Raw genomic sequence first — 15,379 nt, forward strand, 5'->3', positions numbered from 1 at the left:
TGAAATTAATAAAATGACATTCAATAAAGACAAATGCAGGATTCTGCATTTAGGCCACAAAAACAAGATGCACAGGTACAGGATGGGAAATACCCGGCTTAGCAGTAGTGCGTGTGAGAAGGACCTTGGAATTGTAGTGGATCGCAAGTTGAACATGACCCAGCAGTGTGATGCTGCGGCAAAAAAGGCAAATGTGGTTTTGGGCTCCATAAACAGAGCTATAGTTTCCAGGTCGAGGGAAGTAATAGTCCCACTATATTCTGCATTGGTCATCTGGAATACTGCGTTCAGTTCTGGGCGCCTCATTTTAAGAAAGATATAGACAAGTTAGAGCGGGTTCAGAAGAGGGCGACGAGGATGATAGCCGGTATGGAGAACAAGTCTTATGAGGAAAGGTTGAAGGAACTTGGCATGTTCAGTCTGGTGAAGAGCTGAGGGGTGATATGATTGCACTCTTTAAGTACCTGAAGGGCTGTCACATAGAGGAGGGTACAGATTTGTTCTCTGCTGCCCCAGAGGGTAGGACTAGGACTAATGGTTTTAAATTGCAGGAGCGGAGATTCCGATTGGATATTAGAAGGAACTTCTTGACAGTAAAGGCGGTTCGGCAATGGAACCGACTGCCTAGGGAGGTGGTGGGATCCCCTTGACTGGATGTCTTCAAGCAGAGGCTGGACAGCTATCTGCAGGAGATGCTCTAGCTGTGGATTTCCTGCTGTGAGCAGGGGGTTGGACTCGATGGCCTACCAGGCCCCTTCCAACTCTATGATTCTATGATTCTATAATAGTTTATTGTCAAAATGAGTTGGTCATTGCAGAACATTTTTAAAAAAATAAAATAAAATCTGTATTAGTTTCCTACATAATAAAAGCAGTGATATCTATGTAAGAGGGAGAGAAAGATTTACAACACAAACACAATCCCTTGCTATGTTCACTCAAAAGTCCCATTAATTTACAGCACAATCCTAACCATGTCTACTCAAAAGTAAGTCCACCCAGTATGTGGGATTAGCGTCGCAGCTTTACTCCCAGAAAAGTGAGTATAGGATTAAAGCTTCATATTGGGAAGGTTTTCAAAACAGGCTATGAATTAGACAAATAAACTGCCCACTTCAACAGCCCAAAAGTAAGTCCTATTGAATTCAATGAGGTTTACTTCAGATATGTGGGATTAGCATCACAGCTTTACTCCCAGAAAAGCAAGTATTGGATTAAAGCTTCATATTGGGAAGGTTTTCAAAACACTGCCATCTTCAACAGCCCAGGAAAATTTAAACTTGTTTGACTCCTGAACACAAGAGAAAAAGACTTTTGGTACTGCTGAAAGCTATATACTTACTCAGTTTATGAGATTTTCAGATAAATAGGATAAAACAATAGTTTTCTACCTTTGCAATGGAGTCTAGGTACTACCTGGAGGTCCAGAAATCCCTTGTCACTCACAACCCTGACTTCACTTATTGGCTATAAACCTGAAAGGGCGGAGTTAGAGCAGCCAGCTAAGAGATCATTTCATGGAAGTTGCAGGGGTGGGGGGCAGCTGATGTTTTGGTGTATATCTCATGAACCAGATCACCTAGAAATGTAATTTTTTTTAAAAAAGGAAAGCTGAGAGTCTAGAGATTAAGCTGATGTACCTGGAGATCCAGAGAAGACCCTCAAAATCCAGAGTCTCCGGGTGAAAACCAGACACCTGGCAACCCTATAATTAAGGCATGTGCCACCAAAGCCAAGTGTGGCACACATTGCCCCTCAAAAAAGATACGGTAGCATTTCCACCTTCTCACCTGAAGTAGCAAAAGAATGTAATGGTTTTTCAAAAGACTAGTAATACAACTACCTCATATGCCTCAGCTGTGACAAGCAATGCAAAAGGCAGGTGATAAAGTCCAGGCTAGAGTTGTGTATTGCAAAGATGATGTCCCATTGCTCTTGCAGAGTATGAAGGACGTTGAGGAGCTTTTGCTGATCAGATAGGGAAGTAGACAGGTAGTACAAGATGGCTCGGTTTAAGCTGCTGTACAGGATGCTTATAATTGCTTCCTTATGGAGAAAAAGCTTTTCTGTAACCTGATAGAATAAAATAAGAAAGATCAAAATGTAATGGATGTGGGTCTGGTTGGAGAGCTAACTTTCCTTCAGATTTACTTCTGACATTCAGGATTCTGGTCATATAATGTCACATAATGGACTTATTTCTGCATGGAGAGAAAAAAATAACCACCTGACTTTGATTTGTTAATAAAAATGTCTTCTAGTTCAGATTAGAAACATGAACAATCCTCCAGGCTACCAAACACCTTGATTGCTAAATAGACTTGTTTGCTCCTGGTATATCACTCATTGTCTTGTGTTGTTTTTTTTAAAATATAAAATTCAAAAGTGATTAGGAATCCAGTGTTTCTCACCCACCCTAAAAGGGTATTTAAGAACTTATGGGTGGGGGAGAATAGAGACTTGTGTGAAATCTCACAGCAGAGACATGTCTGCCCATCTTTTGCCATCCTGAAGCCTTCATAAGACTCCACTTGAGAATACCAAGTTGATCCTACTAGACGTAGGAATGTCTAAAACCTATCCACTTATCCCCACTACGTTTCTGCATCTTAGCATTGTGGTATTGGATATTTGCATAAACTCTTGTCAAGTGTCTCAGATATATCTGCTTTCAGAACTGCAGGTATAAACTGGATGTGCCTTTGATTTGCACAAAAATGTGGATCCAAATATGGATGCTATCTAGCCACTCCACTGTTTTCAATGGAACAGCAAAGAGATACTGTCTCTGCTCCACTGTTTTCAGTAACACACACATATATATAAAAACGTAATTGTGATGTGCATCAAAGGCACACTCAATAATTATTTGTAACCCCCAACTACTTTCTGCAAGAGTTTCTGCATGCAACCCCTGTTTTCCCCCTTCAAATAGATTGCACATGTATGGGACGGTCAAAACTCCTCTCCCATATAGAAAATAAATTAGACATAAGGAGGATTTAGGATCATTGTCTGCACCAAGGGAACTACAATTTCTGGCCTGGAAACTGAACCTGTTAGATTACCATGGCACACACGCATGCACACACTCACACACAAGCCAGTTTTCCCATGAACAAAATACTTGAGAGAATTACACTGGACAGTAACCAAAGAAACTCCTTACCATTATCACTTGTTCTGTAAGGAAGATAATAACTTTTTTAGGGTCAGCAGCAAACATGCCTGCATAAAGCTTCTCTACCAGCTTCTGGGTAAAATAGGAAACATTCACAATAAATAAAGGCATGGCTGACTCTGAAGTACTTCTGGCATCACTGTTCCCTACAAAGCAGAAAAGAAGTTTGCATGTTTGTAATCCAGTCAATTAAAAAGTGACAAAGGTGTGCGATCTTCTAGAAAAAGGCAGGTTTATCTTTCTGATGCATCTATAATTGCTGGATGCTCTAAACCACCAGCTGCTCAAAAGCAATAACCTTTGGGGAACTTGTGCTGTGCATCTTACATGATTTACTATGTTAAGGGATGTGCTACCTGTGCTATTCAGTCTTAAAAGAAGCCCCTTTCTGTCCATTTGTTTCTGTGGCTTATTGGACAAATTTCATATACTGCAAGATAAATGTTGAAGACAGTGGGGCTGTGCAAAATACTCCATCTACCTTGTCAACCTCCCCTGCCCCAAAGAAGGTATGGGAGGATTTGGCAAAATCCATGGGTAGCCGAGAGAAAGTAATTTGACTTTTTTGAAGGGAAATAAATTAGTAAAGTTACGATTATAAGGAGGGCAACGTGCTTTAAATTTATTTTTATTCTTTTTGTAAAAGGTTTTTAAAATAAGAGCACTATGAGTTACGAGTATGGGGGTTGGAATGGATGATCCCTGTGGGTCCCCTTCCATCCTCTGATTTGGAATCCTGTGCCTTGGGGCTGGCTCTGCTGGCTAGATGAGTTTCTTTTGTTAAGCTAATAGAGTGGCCACTTTGCTAATGGGTCTTTCAAGTGCCCAGCAACTGGAAAATGGGCCAGGAAGATCTTTTTGTCATTTAAACTCTGCAGGAGAGCCTCCCTCACCCTCCTGGCAGCTAGCAGAGGTTTATGCTTTGAGTGTTTTTAGAGTGGAGAATGCCTGGGAACTGGAGGCAGGCAGAGAGGCTGGCTCTCTGCATCATGGCTATAGGATACCTCCTGTAACACTGATGGAAAAGCTGGATAAAACCTAAGCTCAGGTTGGAATGTGTGTAAATAAATAAATTTCATAAAGACAGCGCAGTCTCTGCTGACCTTCTTCCCAAAGGAAACCAAACCCTGGATGAGCGCAGGGACCCCTGAAATCTCACCATTCGGAGATTGGGGAGGCTCACAACAATATATTGGAGTGGGAAGAGATGCCTATCCTATCTTTTTTCCATACAGTGCTCTTAGAAATAATGCTCTGCTGTCATGTAGCATCTGGAAGGTTTCTGGCCTTTCCACCTACTTTTAAAAAAGTTTTTATAAGGAAAAAAATGTTCTCAGACCACCTTGTAACTATAAGAACTGTAACATGCACTTCACTAAATGTTCACCCCTTGGAAGGCTCGTAGCTCATTGGTAAAGAATCTACTTTGCATGCAGAAGGCCTGTGATTCAATCCCCACCATTTCTAGGTAGGGATGGAGAGGACCCTGTCTGAAACCCTGGAGAGATACTGCCAGTCAGTGTGGACAACACTGAGCTAGATGATCTGACTCAAGATATGGCAACTAAGGAAGAGTTTCATCCCCACACATGTACACCCCAAGAGTGTGCCAAAAATGTTCCAAATCACGCTAGGACTCAACTAGAACATTGTCTGGACAACACCAAGGAGTGAAATATTTTGTAATAAAATACTTTGATTGTTTTTGTAGAAATGGAAAAAAGCAAATTGTTGATATTGCCCAAATGATTCTGTTCTTAAACTAGGTAAAGAAGAAACCTAGTGGATCAAACCAATGCTTCATATAGTCCAATATCTTGTTTTAGCCATCATGACATGTCACCATTTAAAGACTATTCCTCTATGAATTTTTCTAACTCTCTTCTATCTAAACTAGCAAAGAAGCAGAAAATTGTTTGATCCAGACTTTTAGCAAATTAAACTCATAGATACTTGCAGAACTATGATCTTTTGGGTTTCGCACTTCTCCTAATTTTGCAATAAAATTCTTAGCTCAAAAATGTACCAAAATGTATTTAAAATATGTATCTTAGGATAAAATACATTCAAAAATGCATGCACTGAAATAAAATACAAAATTAAATATGCAGTTTGTGATAAAATATACAATGCATACAAATGCACATGAATGATCACATACAAAATTGACACCGTCCAAAAATACTGATTAGTTCATTCCTAATCTATACAATGCCTATTATCTCATCTTGTGGAAGCAAATCCCATAAATTAATTACATACTGTGGGAAGATGTACCTCCTTTGTCCTAAAACTGCAGCCAGTCAATCAGTGGACTATCCTGAATTCTAGGCAAAAAAATCTCTCTAGCCATTTTCTCTATGGTCCATCAATAAATTTCACATTTATAGGGCAAAACTGCTAGGCATTATTAACAGGTAAGGCATAGGTAATATAGGCTGAGTGATCTTGAGCATGTTGCTCTTGCTTTAGAAACAAAAGAAATGCCTTGCTGGATGAGTGAGACAGAGACCTTGGGCAAGATTCCTACCTGTTGGTCCACTTGATGTTGGTCAGTGATTCATAATCTACCTTCTGTCCATAAATTCAGTAAATTCAGACTTAGCTACTTATGGCACTCACCTCTTAAGACTGAAGTCTTCCCATTATCTTGACCAATTATGTAGAAGATATCTATAATGGAAAGCAGGATCTCTGTCTGGAAGCATTTCTTCTGCTCAGTGGTGGAGTTCTCTTCAGAAGCCTGCATAGTAATAACATATAAATTATCAAGTCTGCAGGAAATGCCAATGGGCAAACCCTAAAGAGAAATCCTGTTCTGAGCCAGGAGTCTCTGAGGAACTTTGTCAATGTATCTCCAACTCCATTGTGCAGGCTTTTCATTGCAATCTTGGGTCTGGAACCCCAATACATGTCAAAATAGCTGAGGGAGGCTGCAAGGCAACAATGGCAGTAGGTGGGCAGAGTTTTAAGCACCCCTTCTCCTACCCACTGAATCTCAAAACTGTCCTGCTTAGAATCTCCTTTTAAAGATACTGCTGTTAACAGGGACTTGCCCTACTATCTGATAGGAATGCTTCAGACCATGTTAGCAGCAGATTTCTGCATGCCCTTGAGCACTACAAACATTTCCCCAACCCTCTCCTCTTTAACCCCAAATCATCCCAAGGTATGGATACTATTCTTGTCAAATGGATCAGACCTCAAGAAGCAACTCCAAGGGGTGCCACTGTCTATGGGCTGAGAAAAGAAGTATTGATTCCATCAGGAGGAGGCGTATGAAGTCCCACACTTGCTTCCTTGCAGGGTGCAGGGGCAGAGAAGAAGGAAAGACATCACTTTTTTCACTGCCAGAGGCAGCAGTCAGGCTATTGGAAGATGAAACATGCTTACAGCTGCCCTGTAGAAAGAGAATAATTAGCAGGGACACTCTTTTGGACTATTTATCTCTGCACTCACTCTTCATGTCTCACAAAAAAGGGTGGTGGAGAAATAATAATAATAATAATAATAATATCTGGTGCATTTTATAGCTTGATACAGTACAGTACAATATAATCATAAAAACACATTCTTGTTTTTATTTAATGTTTTAGGAGAGGTGAGGCTAAAAGATGTATATATTAAAAACTTGAAGCAGTACAATTAAAAGATGTCATACATTAAACTTCTGTCAAAAGAAAAGTGTTTTCAATTTCTAACACGAAAAGACACAGAGATGGATGTTGATGGGGTGAGCGTCCTGGAGTTGCAGCACAGTCTCTCACAGAGAAAAGTTCCCATTTCTCATTGATCACTCATGAATATCTCACCCAGAGGTGGCATCAATCGCAAAGTTTATTTTATGAAGTTTATTTTGATCCTTGTGCACTTCTGTATGTGAATACATGGTTACTAATGTAGCCTGATCTAAACCGTTTGGAGTTTTAAAACTGGAGCTCAAGGCAGAATCTGTGAGAAATTTTATCCACATATTGACTTCTTGGTCACAGTAGATCATCAAGGGATCTGCACATTATTATACATATAATATTATAGTATTCACTCCAGGTACCCTAAAATAACCAGCACATAAACATATACATAAAATGATGCATATAATTATATAAAAAGTATATATTATTACTTATAAAATTATGCTGCAAAAATATAGTACTGTATGAGAGCCAGTGTGGCATAGTGGTTAGAGTGTAGGACTATGACTTGGGAGACCAGGGTTCGAATCCCCACATAGCCATAAAGCTCCCTGGGTGACCTTGGGCCAGTCACTGTCTCTCAGCCTCAGAGGAAGGCAATGGTAAACCCCCTCTGAATACATCTTACCACGAAAACCCTATTCATAGGGTCACCATAAGTCAGAATTGACTTGAAGGCAGTCCATTTCCACTTCGTGGGGCTTGACTCTATCATATGTAGAGATGAGAGAGCAATTCGATTGTTTGAGTTTTAAGCCGAATTTATTAAATTTGCAGGTTCTAAAACAATATGAGAACTGAAATACAGGAATCCTTTGAAATTCGCACTTAATTTTGCAAGGCAGTTCTCCAATCAGGCAATGTTTTAAAAAATGCATATGTTATGGGAAAGAGTGCACAAAATGAATACATTGGTGAAAATGACATACAAAATACATTATATTAGGATAAATGGCAAAAATGTGTACATTAGTCAAAACTGCATACAAAAAAGTATTTATTAGGAAATATTCACACTAAAATACTGACACATTTTTATGATGGTTTTTAAAAATTTGCAAAGTGCTGCAGAGATATGAAAATCTGAATTTAAGATTAGAAGAAATTAGAAACCGAGAGAACCAAAACTGACAGACCATTTCATCTCTAAAATGTATAATATACGATTTTTGCATGTCATTTTGCATATAATTAACTAGGTTTTTTTTAAAAAAATACAACCTGATACTGCACAAGTGGCTTGGGCATAAGCGGGCATTCAATGCAAGGGAGCCGGATGTTGGCAAAGCTCAGCTGGAACTATCAGAGTCTATGTATAAATCTATTTAAAACTGATTTCTCCTCCATCCCTACAGATGACCCAGGGCCAGCACGAGATAAGACTTTTCTTGGATCTGGAATAAGCTGTACTAATGCAGCGGTTATATAGAATTCAGATGACATTCTCCAACTTAGCTCATACTTAGCTGGACGCTCTTTCCAATCCAATTGCCCTTTCCCTTTGCTCATCCTTAGATGAGCTAAGGTGAAATTGCATTTTCCCAAGGCTCAAGCTAAGCATAATCCCATACCCTACAAATCTCACTGAGTTGCTATGTGGAGAACAAATGCAGGAGTAATGGAGTCCAGCAACTCACTCTACCCATCCTGTCACTATTTTCAAAACAAAGTAACTTTTTATTTATTTTCCTGATTGGAGATATTGAACTTACACTGCTTTTGTGGATTCTCTTAAAATTCTATAGCTACAAAAACACAATCCCAATGAACCCATCAACCCACATTTTACACCTTTTGTTAACCCTTTTTGCACTGTAAATATGTATTTTTAGGCTAAATGTGTTGTTCCTTTCCCAATACAGGAGCACTTCTGTCCCAGGCTATGGTCTGAAGGCACAAGGCCAGCTCCCTAAGCAGGGTCAGGTCTGGTCAGTGCCTGGATGGGAGACCACCTGGGAGTCATATGTAAGCTGCCTTGGGTTTCGATCATGAAAAGAAAGGCAATAAATAAATAAATAAATAATATTTAGACCAAGAAGGCTGCAAACAAGTGGTGCAAGGACAAGCAAATAGGAACATAAACTGCTTGGGTGGTGGATAGCTTTTGCTTCTGCCTAAAAGGGCTGAATGTGAGCAAGGAATACGACCAGTTGCCTCTTCCCCTCGAGCTGTTCTTGGATTGGAACTCCTGACTCCACGTGAAGGGAGGACTGAAATGCTGTTCTCATTGACCTGCTCTACACTATAAGTGAAAAGAACAGCGGCCCTGTCCTTCACCCCAACTCTTTCCATCTCTCACTGCACTTGCTCACCAATATCTGGTTTGAGGTTTTTACGGGGGGGGGGGGTTGTTTTGTAGCTGGAAGAAGATTTTCCACCCAGTATCACTTGCACCCCAGGCCCAAACAAGTTGCCTTTTCTCTCTCTTATCTATTTTTTTAATGCAGCTGATGTCTGTACACTCCTCACCCTCCAGCACTGAAGTGCCATGCATTGTTTAAAGTTTAATTTATTATGATGTCACATGATTGACACGGGAGTTATCCTGCCCACCTGTCAAAATCCATTGCATGGCATTTCCAAGCTTGGGAACCACAGCACAAGGGGTATTGGCAGTCCTGGGCTTTGGAAGCTACTCCACACTTCTTTCTACCTCTGATACCAGAGGTGGAAGGAAGCCATGCAGGGGGGCTTCAAAGAGCAATGCTGGGAAGGAGGGAGAAGTGGGGAATAGAAACCACTTCCCCCTCCTTGCAGCACACTCCTACCACCCATCAGGCGATGGGCAGTTGGGAGTGCACCTTGCTCCAGCAAAAGAACAATCAGGAGCCCACTTTAAGCTCCTGATTGTTCCTTTGAAGCCCTGTCCTCACCTGTCCCACCTGTCATGTATATCTGGTGTCACCTAGTGTCAGGTGTAGGGTGGGTGGGCGTAGCTGCCCCCAAATAGTCTTGTGGGCCAAATGGGGAGGCTGGTGAACCAAGTTTGGCCTGTTGGCTGGAGGTTCCCATCCCTGGTTAAACAAATAAGCAAAAATAATCTGAACAGCACTGCTTCCTTGGGGGCTAAACTGGACTGGAACCCTAACATGGGATATAAGAAGGTTTTAACCGTTCCTTTGCTCCCTTCTAGGGTCTTGATCAAGATTGGTCTCTATGTGCCTGCAATTTGTACTGGTAAAAAACAGTAGCATTTTGTATGGAGGGGTGGTGGTAATTACCTGACTTTCCATTACCAGCATCTCTGTGCCCTACTGTGAGGAAGTGGGATGAAGAGGCATGGAGATGAGTAGGATGCAAACGCACTGGCACAGCCAATCTGGTGCTCCTGTTGGTGCATTTAGACTTCACTGGCCCACTTGCCACCTCACCCCTCTCCTCCTTAGTAAGGCGCAGTGATACCAGTGAGGTAAGTGCCACTACCCCTCCACACCAACCTACTGGTTAAAAAGCTTCCACTGAGAGGAGCTTTCTCTGCAGTGCAAATTGCAGGTACGTTGGTGGGAATGGAGGGTGGACATCTATATTGGGACCCTAGTGGGGCAACATTAAAGCTTCTTTCCCCCCATTTCTTGGATATTGAACCCCATGCTACAATTTGTGCACAAAACAAACAAATCCTGCACTTAAGGGCACGGATATGTAGCTATAGTCCATGTCAATAGCCCATGCTATCTTCTGAGGGACAGAATCTATATAACAAGCCCAAATGGCTGTTCATACCTGAGGTAGCACAGAGGGAAAGATGACCAAGGCCAAGGCTTGGAGGAAGTCAGCGTTGTACCAAAGGGGATCTTGAGGGTATCTGTGATATACGAGATAGAAGAACTGCAAGATGTGCCCTGGGTAGGTGATCTCCCAAGAATCTTCTGTACCTGCTGGTGTCTGGATACAAATATAAGAAGTTAGTCAACAAAGCAACAATTTATCTGCTAACATACAAATGCAAGAAACCTTTAACTCAATGGTAGAGAACATCTGGCCTGCAGGCCTAATTAGGCCCACAAAGCCTCCTCATTTGGCCTACAAAGCCATTTTAGCAAAACCACATAACAGAACAGGTGGCCCACAGAGAGTTGACCACTTCTTGTTCTGGCCCTCTCTTGTTCTGGCCCTCTAGCCAGATCCAGTTCCTCACCCCTGCTTTAACTAACTGGGTGACTTACAACAATCAATTCATGACAGTTGTAGTTTTCAGTCACCCTAAGCTGATTTCCATCTCAGTTTGATCAAGTCATGTTTTTTCATCCATCCTTCCAGTACTTTGAAGAGGAGTAGAAAGGGAAAGAAAAATACTCTGTGTGAATGAATGGCTACGAAGGCGGTGCAGATGTGAGAGATTTGGATTCTGGAACCATGGGCTATGTTTCCTGGAAGATGGATTGCTGGCAAGTGATGGGCTGCATCTCACAAGGACTGGGAAGAATGTGTTTGGCCACAACATGGAGAAATTCATCAGGAGGGCTTTAAACTGAATCCTAAGGGGGAGGGAGATGTAAACTTGGTGGTAACAACTGATGAAGGTTTATGCACAGTAGCTGGACCAGAGAGATCGGCTCTAATAGGGCCCAGTAACAGTCCTGAGAAAAATGTAGTAAGGAAGCCAAGCCATCAGTCACATGGTCTTCGATGTCTGTATACTAATGTGCAGAGCATGGGAAACAAGCAGGACGAACTTGAACTCTTAATACAGGAGGGCAATTATGACTTGATAGGTATAACTGAAATTTGGTGGGATGACTCCCATGACTGGAATACAGCAATTGAAGGATACAACTTGTTGAAGAAGCACAGAATGAGTAAAAAGGGAGGTTAAAAATATATGTTAAAAATATATATTCCTGCACAGAAATACAGGAAGATGAGCTTGGTAGCTCCACCAAGATGATCTGGATTAAAATTAATGGGGCAAGTAATAAAAGGAATGTGGTGCTTGGAGTCTACTACCGACCACCCAATCAAGGAAAAGATGAGAATAAACTTTTGAAAAGCAAATGCCAATGTTTTGAGGAGGCATGATGTAGTAGTAATGGGGGACTTTGATTACCTTATTATCTGTTGGGAGACAAATTCTGCCAAACATGGCCCCTCCAAGAAATTTCTAACTTGTGTTGGAGATACCTTCCTCCTACAGAAAGTGGATGGAAGCAACCAGAGGATCAGCTATCCTGGACTTGATTCTAACCAATAGAGATGATTTGGTGGATGAAGTGGCAGTTACGGGAACTCTGAGGGAAAGTGACCACACCATACTTGAATTCTTGATTTTAACAGAAGCAAAAGCTAAGAGTAGCCATACGTGCACCCTGGACTTCAGGAAAGCTGATTTTAATAAACTCAGAACAATTGTAAGTACGGTTCCATTGCAAGCCACCCTAATGAGAAAAGGAGTCCAACATGGGTGGGAGTTTCTAAAAATGAAAATTCTAAAAGCGCAATGGCAAGCAATTCCAACAAGGAAAAAAGGGGGGAAACAGCAGAAGAAGCCAATGTGGCTTCACAAAAAGATTAGAGATGACCTGAAAAACAAAAAAGGACACATACAGGAAGTGGAAAGAAGGTCAGGCCACAAAGGAAGAGTACAGGCAGGTATCACGGAATTGCAGGGATGGTGTCAGGAAGGCTAAAGCTGAGAATGAGCTGAGGCTAGTGAGGGTTGCTAAAAGCAACAAAAAAGCTTTCTTCAGGTATGTCCATAGTAAAAGACAGAGAAAAGAAATAGTGGCACAGCTACTCAATGAGGATGGCAAAATGATAACAGATGACAAAGAAAAGGCAGAACTGCTCAATTCCTACTTTTGCTCAGTCTTCTCCCAAACAAGGGCCTATGACCCTCCCAGAAAACATGAAGTAGAAGGGTCAGGATTGGACCTTGAGATTGATAGACAAATGATCAAGGAATACCTAATCACTTTGAACAAGTTCAAATCGGCAGGGCCCGATAAACAGCATCCTAGAGTATTGAAGGAACTGGCTGGAGAACTCTCAGAACCGCTCTCTATTATCTTTGCAAAACCATGGAGGACTGGTGAAGTGCCGGATGACTGGAGGAGAGCTAATGTTGTCCCTATCTTCAAAAGGGGCAAGAAGGAGGAACTGGGGAACTACAGACCAGTCAGCCTAACATCAATCCCTGGAAAAATTCTGGAGCACATTATAAAGCAGTCAGTCTGTAAGCACCTTGAAAGCACTGCAGTGATTACTAGAAGCCAACATGGATTTATGAAGAACAAATCCTGCCAAACTAATCTCATCTCATTTTTTGATCGAGTAACCTCTCTTGTAGACTATGGGAATGCTGTGGACATAATATATCTCAACTTCAGCAAAGCTTTTGACAAAGTGCCCCATGATAGTCTAATTAGCAAGCTAGCTAAATGTGGGCTGGATGGAACAACTATTAGATGGATCCACAGTTGGCTCCAGAATCGTACTCAAAGAGTGCTTATCAACGGTTCCTTCTTAAACTGGGCGGAAGTAATGAGTGCGGTACCACAGGGTCGGTCCTGGGCCCAGTGCTCTTTAACATTTTTATTAACGACTTGGATGCGGAGGTACAAAGCATGTGTATCAAATTTGCAGATGATACAAAGTTGGGGGGCATAGCTAATACCATGGAAGACAGAAACAAAATTCAAAAGGAACATGATAGGCCGGAGCATTGGGCTGAAAACAACAGAATGAAGTTCAACAGGGATAAATGCAAAGTTCTACAGCTAGGAAAAAGAAACCAAATGCACAGCTATAAGATGGGGGATACTTGGCTCAGCAGTACGACATGTGAGAAGGATCTTGGAATTGTCGTTGATCACAAGCTGAATATGAGCCAACAGTGCGATGTGGCTGCAAAAAAGGCAAATGCTATATTAGGCTGCATTAACAGAAGTATAGTTTCCAAATTGTGTGAAGTACTAGTTCCCCTCTATTCAGCACTGGTTAGGCCTCATCTTGAATACTGCATCCAGTTCTGGTCTCTGCACTTCAAGAAGGATGCAGACAAACTGGAGCAGGTTCAGAGGAGGGCAACAAAAATGATCAGGGGACTGGAAACAAAGCCCTATGAGGAGAGACTGAAAGAACTGGGCATGTTTAGCCTGGAGAAGAGAAGACTGAGGGGAGATATGATAGTACTCTTTAAGTACATGAAAGGTTGTCACATGGAGGAGGGCTGGGATCTCTTCTTGATTATCCCAGAGTGCAAGACACAGAATAATGGGATCAAGTTGCAGGAAGCCAGATTTCACTGGACATCAGGAAAACCTTCCTAACTGTTAGAGCCATACGACAATGGAACCAATTACCTAGAGAGGTAGTGGGCTCTCCGACACTGGAGGCATTCAAGAGGCAGCTGGACAGCCATCTATCGGGAATGCTTTGATTTGGGGTTGGACTCAATGGCCTTATAGGCCCCTTCTAACTCTACTATTCTATGATTCTATGATACCATGGACCACGAAAAAGAGAAATAATTGGGTGTTAGAACAGTTTAAACCAGAACTATCACCAGAAGTTAAAATGATGAAACTGAGGTTATCATACTTTGGACACATAATGCTTCCCATGATTCACTAGAAAAGACAATAATGCTGGGAAAAACAGAAGGGAGTAGAAAAAGAGGAAGACCAAAGTAGAGATGGATTGATTCCATAAAGGAAGCCACAGACCTGAACTTACAAGATATGGACATGATGGTTCATGACAGATGCTATTGGAGGTCACTGATTCATAAGGTCGCCATCGAATTGAAGACAATAACAACAACAACAACATGACAAAATGCCCTATGATTAATAAGCTTAGCTAGATGTGGGCTGGATGGAACAACTATCAGGTGGATACATAGTTGGCTACAGAATTGTACTCAAAGAGTTCTTATCAATACTTGCTTCTCATACTGGGGGAAGGTAAAGGGCAGGGTACTGCAGGGCTCGGTCCTGGGCCCAGTGCTCTTCAACTATGTTTTTAATACTTTGGATGAGGGAATGCAGGGAATACTTATTAAATTTGCAAATGATACAACATATGGCATTCTTTGAGTACGATTCTGGAGCCAGCTCTGTGTCCATCTAATAGTTGTTCCATCCAGCTAATCGAGCTAGTTTGCTAATCAGAATATCATGGGGCACTTTGTCAAAAGCTTTGCTGAAGTTGAGATATATTATGTCCACAGCATTCCCACAGTCTACAAGGGAGGTTACCCAATCAAAAAATGAGATGAGATTAGTTTGGCAGGATTTGTTCTTCATAAATCCATGTTGGCTTCTAGTAATCACTGCATTGCTTTCAAGGTGCTTACAGATTGACTGCTTTATAATGTGCTCCAGAATTTTTCCAGGGATTGATGTTAGGCTGACTGGTCTGTAGTTCCCCAGTTCCTCCTTCTTGCCCTTTTTGAAGATAGGGACAACATTAGCTGTCCTCCAGTCATCCGGCACTTCGCTAGTCCTCCATGATTTCGCAAAGATAATAGAGAGCGGTTCTGAGAGTTCTTCACCCAGTTCCT

General features: G+C 41.6%; 1 protein-coding gene across 4 annotated transcripts in view; it reads right to left on the reverse strand.

Annotated features, from left to right (window-relative positions):
* Nucleotides 1-15,379, reverse strand: part of WDFY4 (WDFY family member 4) — a 463,201-nt gene that overhangs the window by 241,688 nt on the left and 206,134 nt on the right. For all 4 annotated transcript variants that reach the window (XM_061634768.1, XM_061634767.1, XM_061634766.1 and 1 more), the window contains 5 exons: nt 10,600-10,761; nt 6,384-6,581; nt 5,804-5,924; nt 3,170-3,327; nt 1,844-2,073 (listed from right to left, as the gene is read on the reverse strand). In XM_061634768.1, the coding sequence (XP_061490752.1) occupies nt 1,844-2,073; nt 3,170-3,327; nt 5,804-5,924; nt 6,384-6,581; nt 10,600-10,761 (869 nt within the window). The remainder of the gene's footprint in view (nt 1-1,843; nt 2,074-3,169; nt 3,328-5,803; nt 5,925-6,383; nt 6,582-10,599; nt 10,762-15,379) is intronic.

The sequence above is a fragment of the Rhineura floridana genome, chromosome 7 (assembly GCF_030035675.1).
Source record: "Rhineura floridana isolate rRhiFlo1 chromosome 7, rRhiFlo1.hap2, whole genome shotgun sequence".
Lineage (NCBI taxonomy): Eukaryota > Metazoa > Chordata > Lepidosauria > Squamata > Rhineuridae > Rhineura > Rhineura floridana.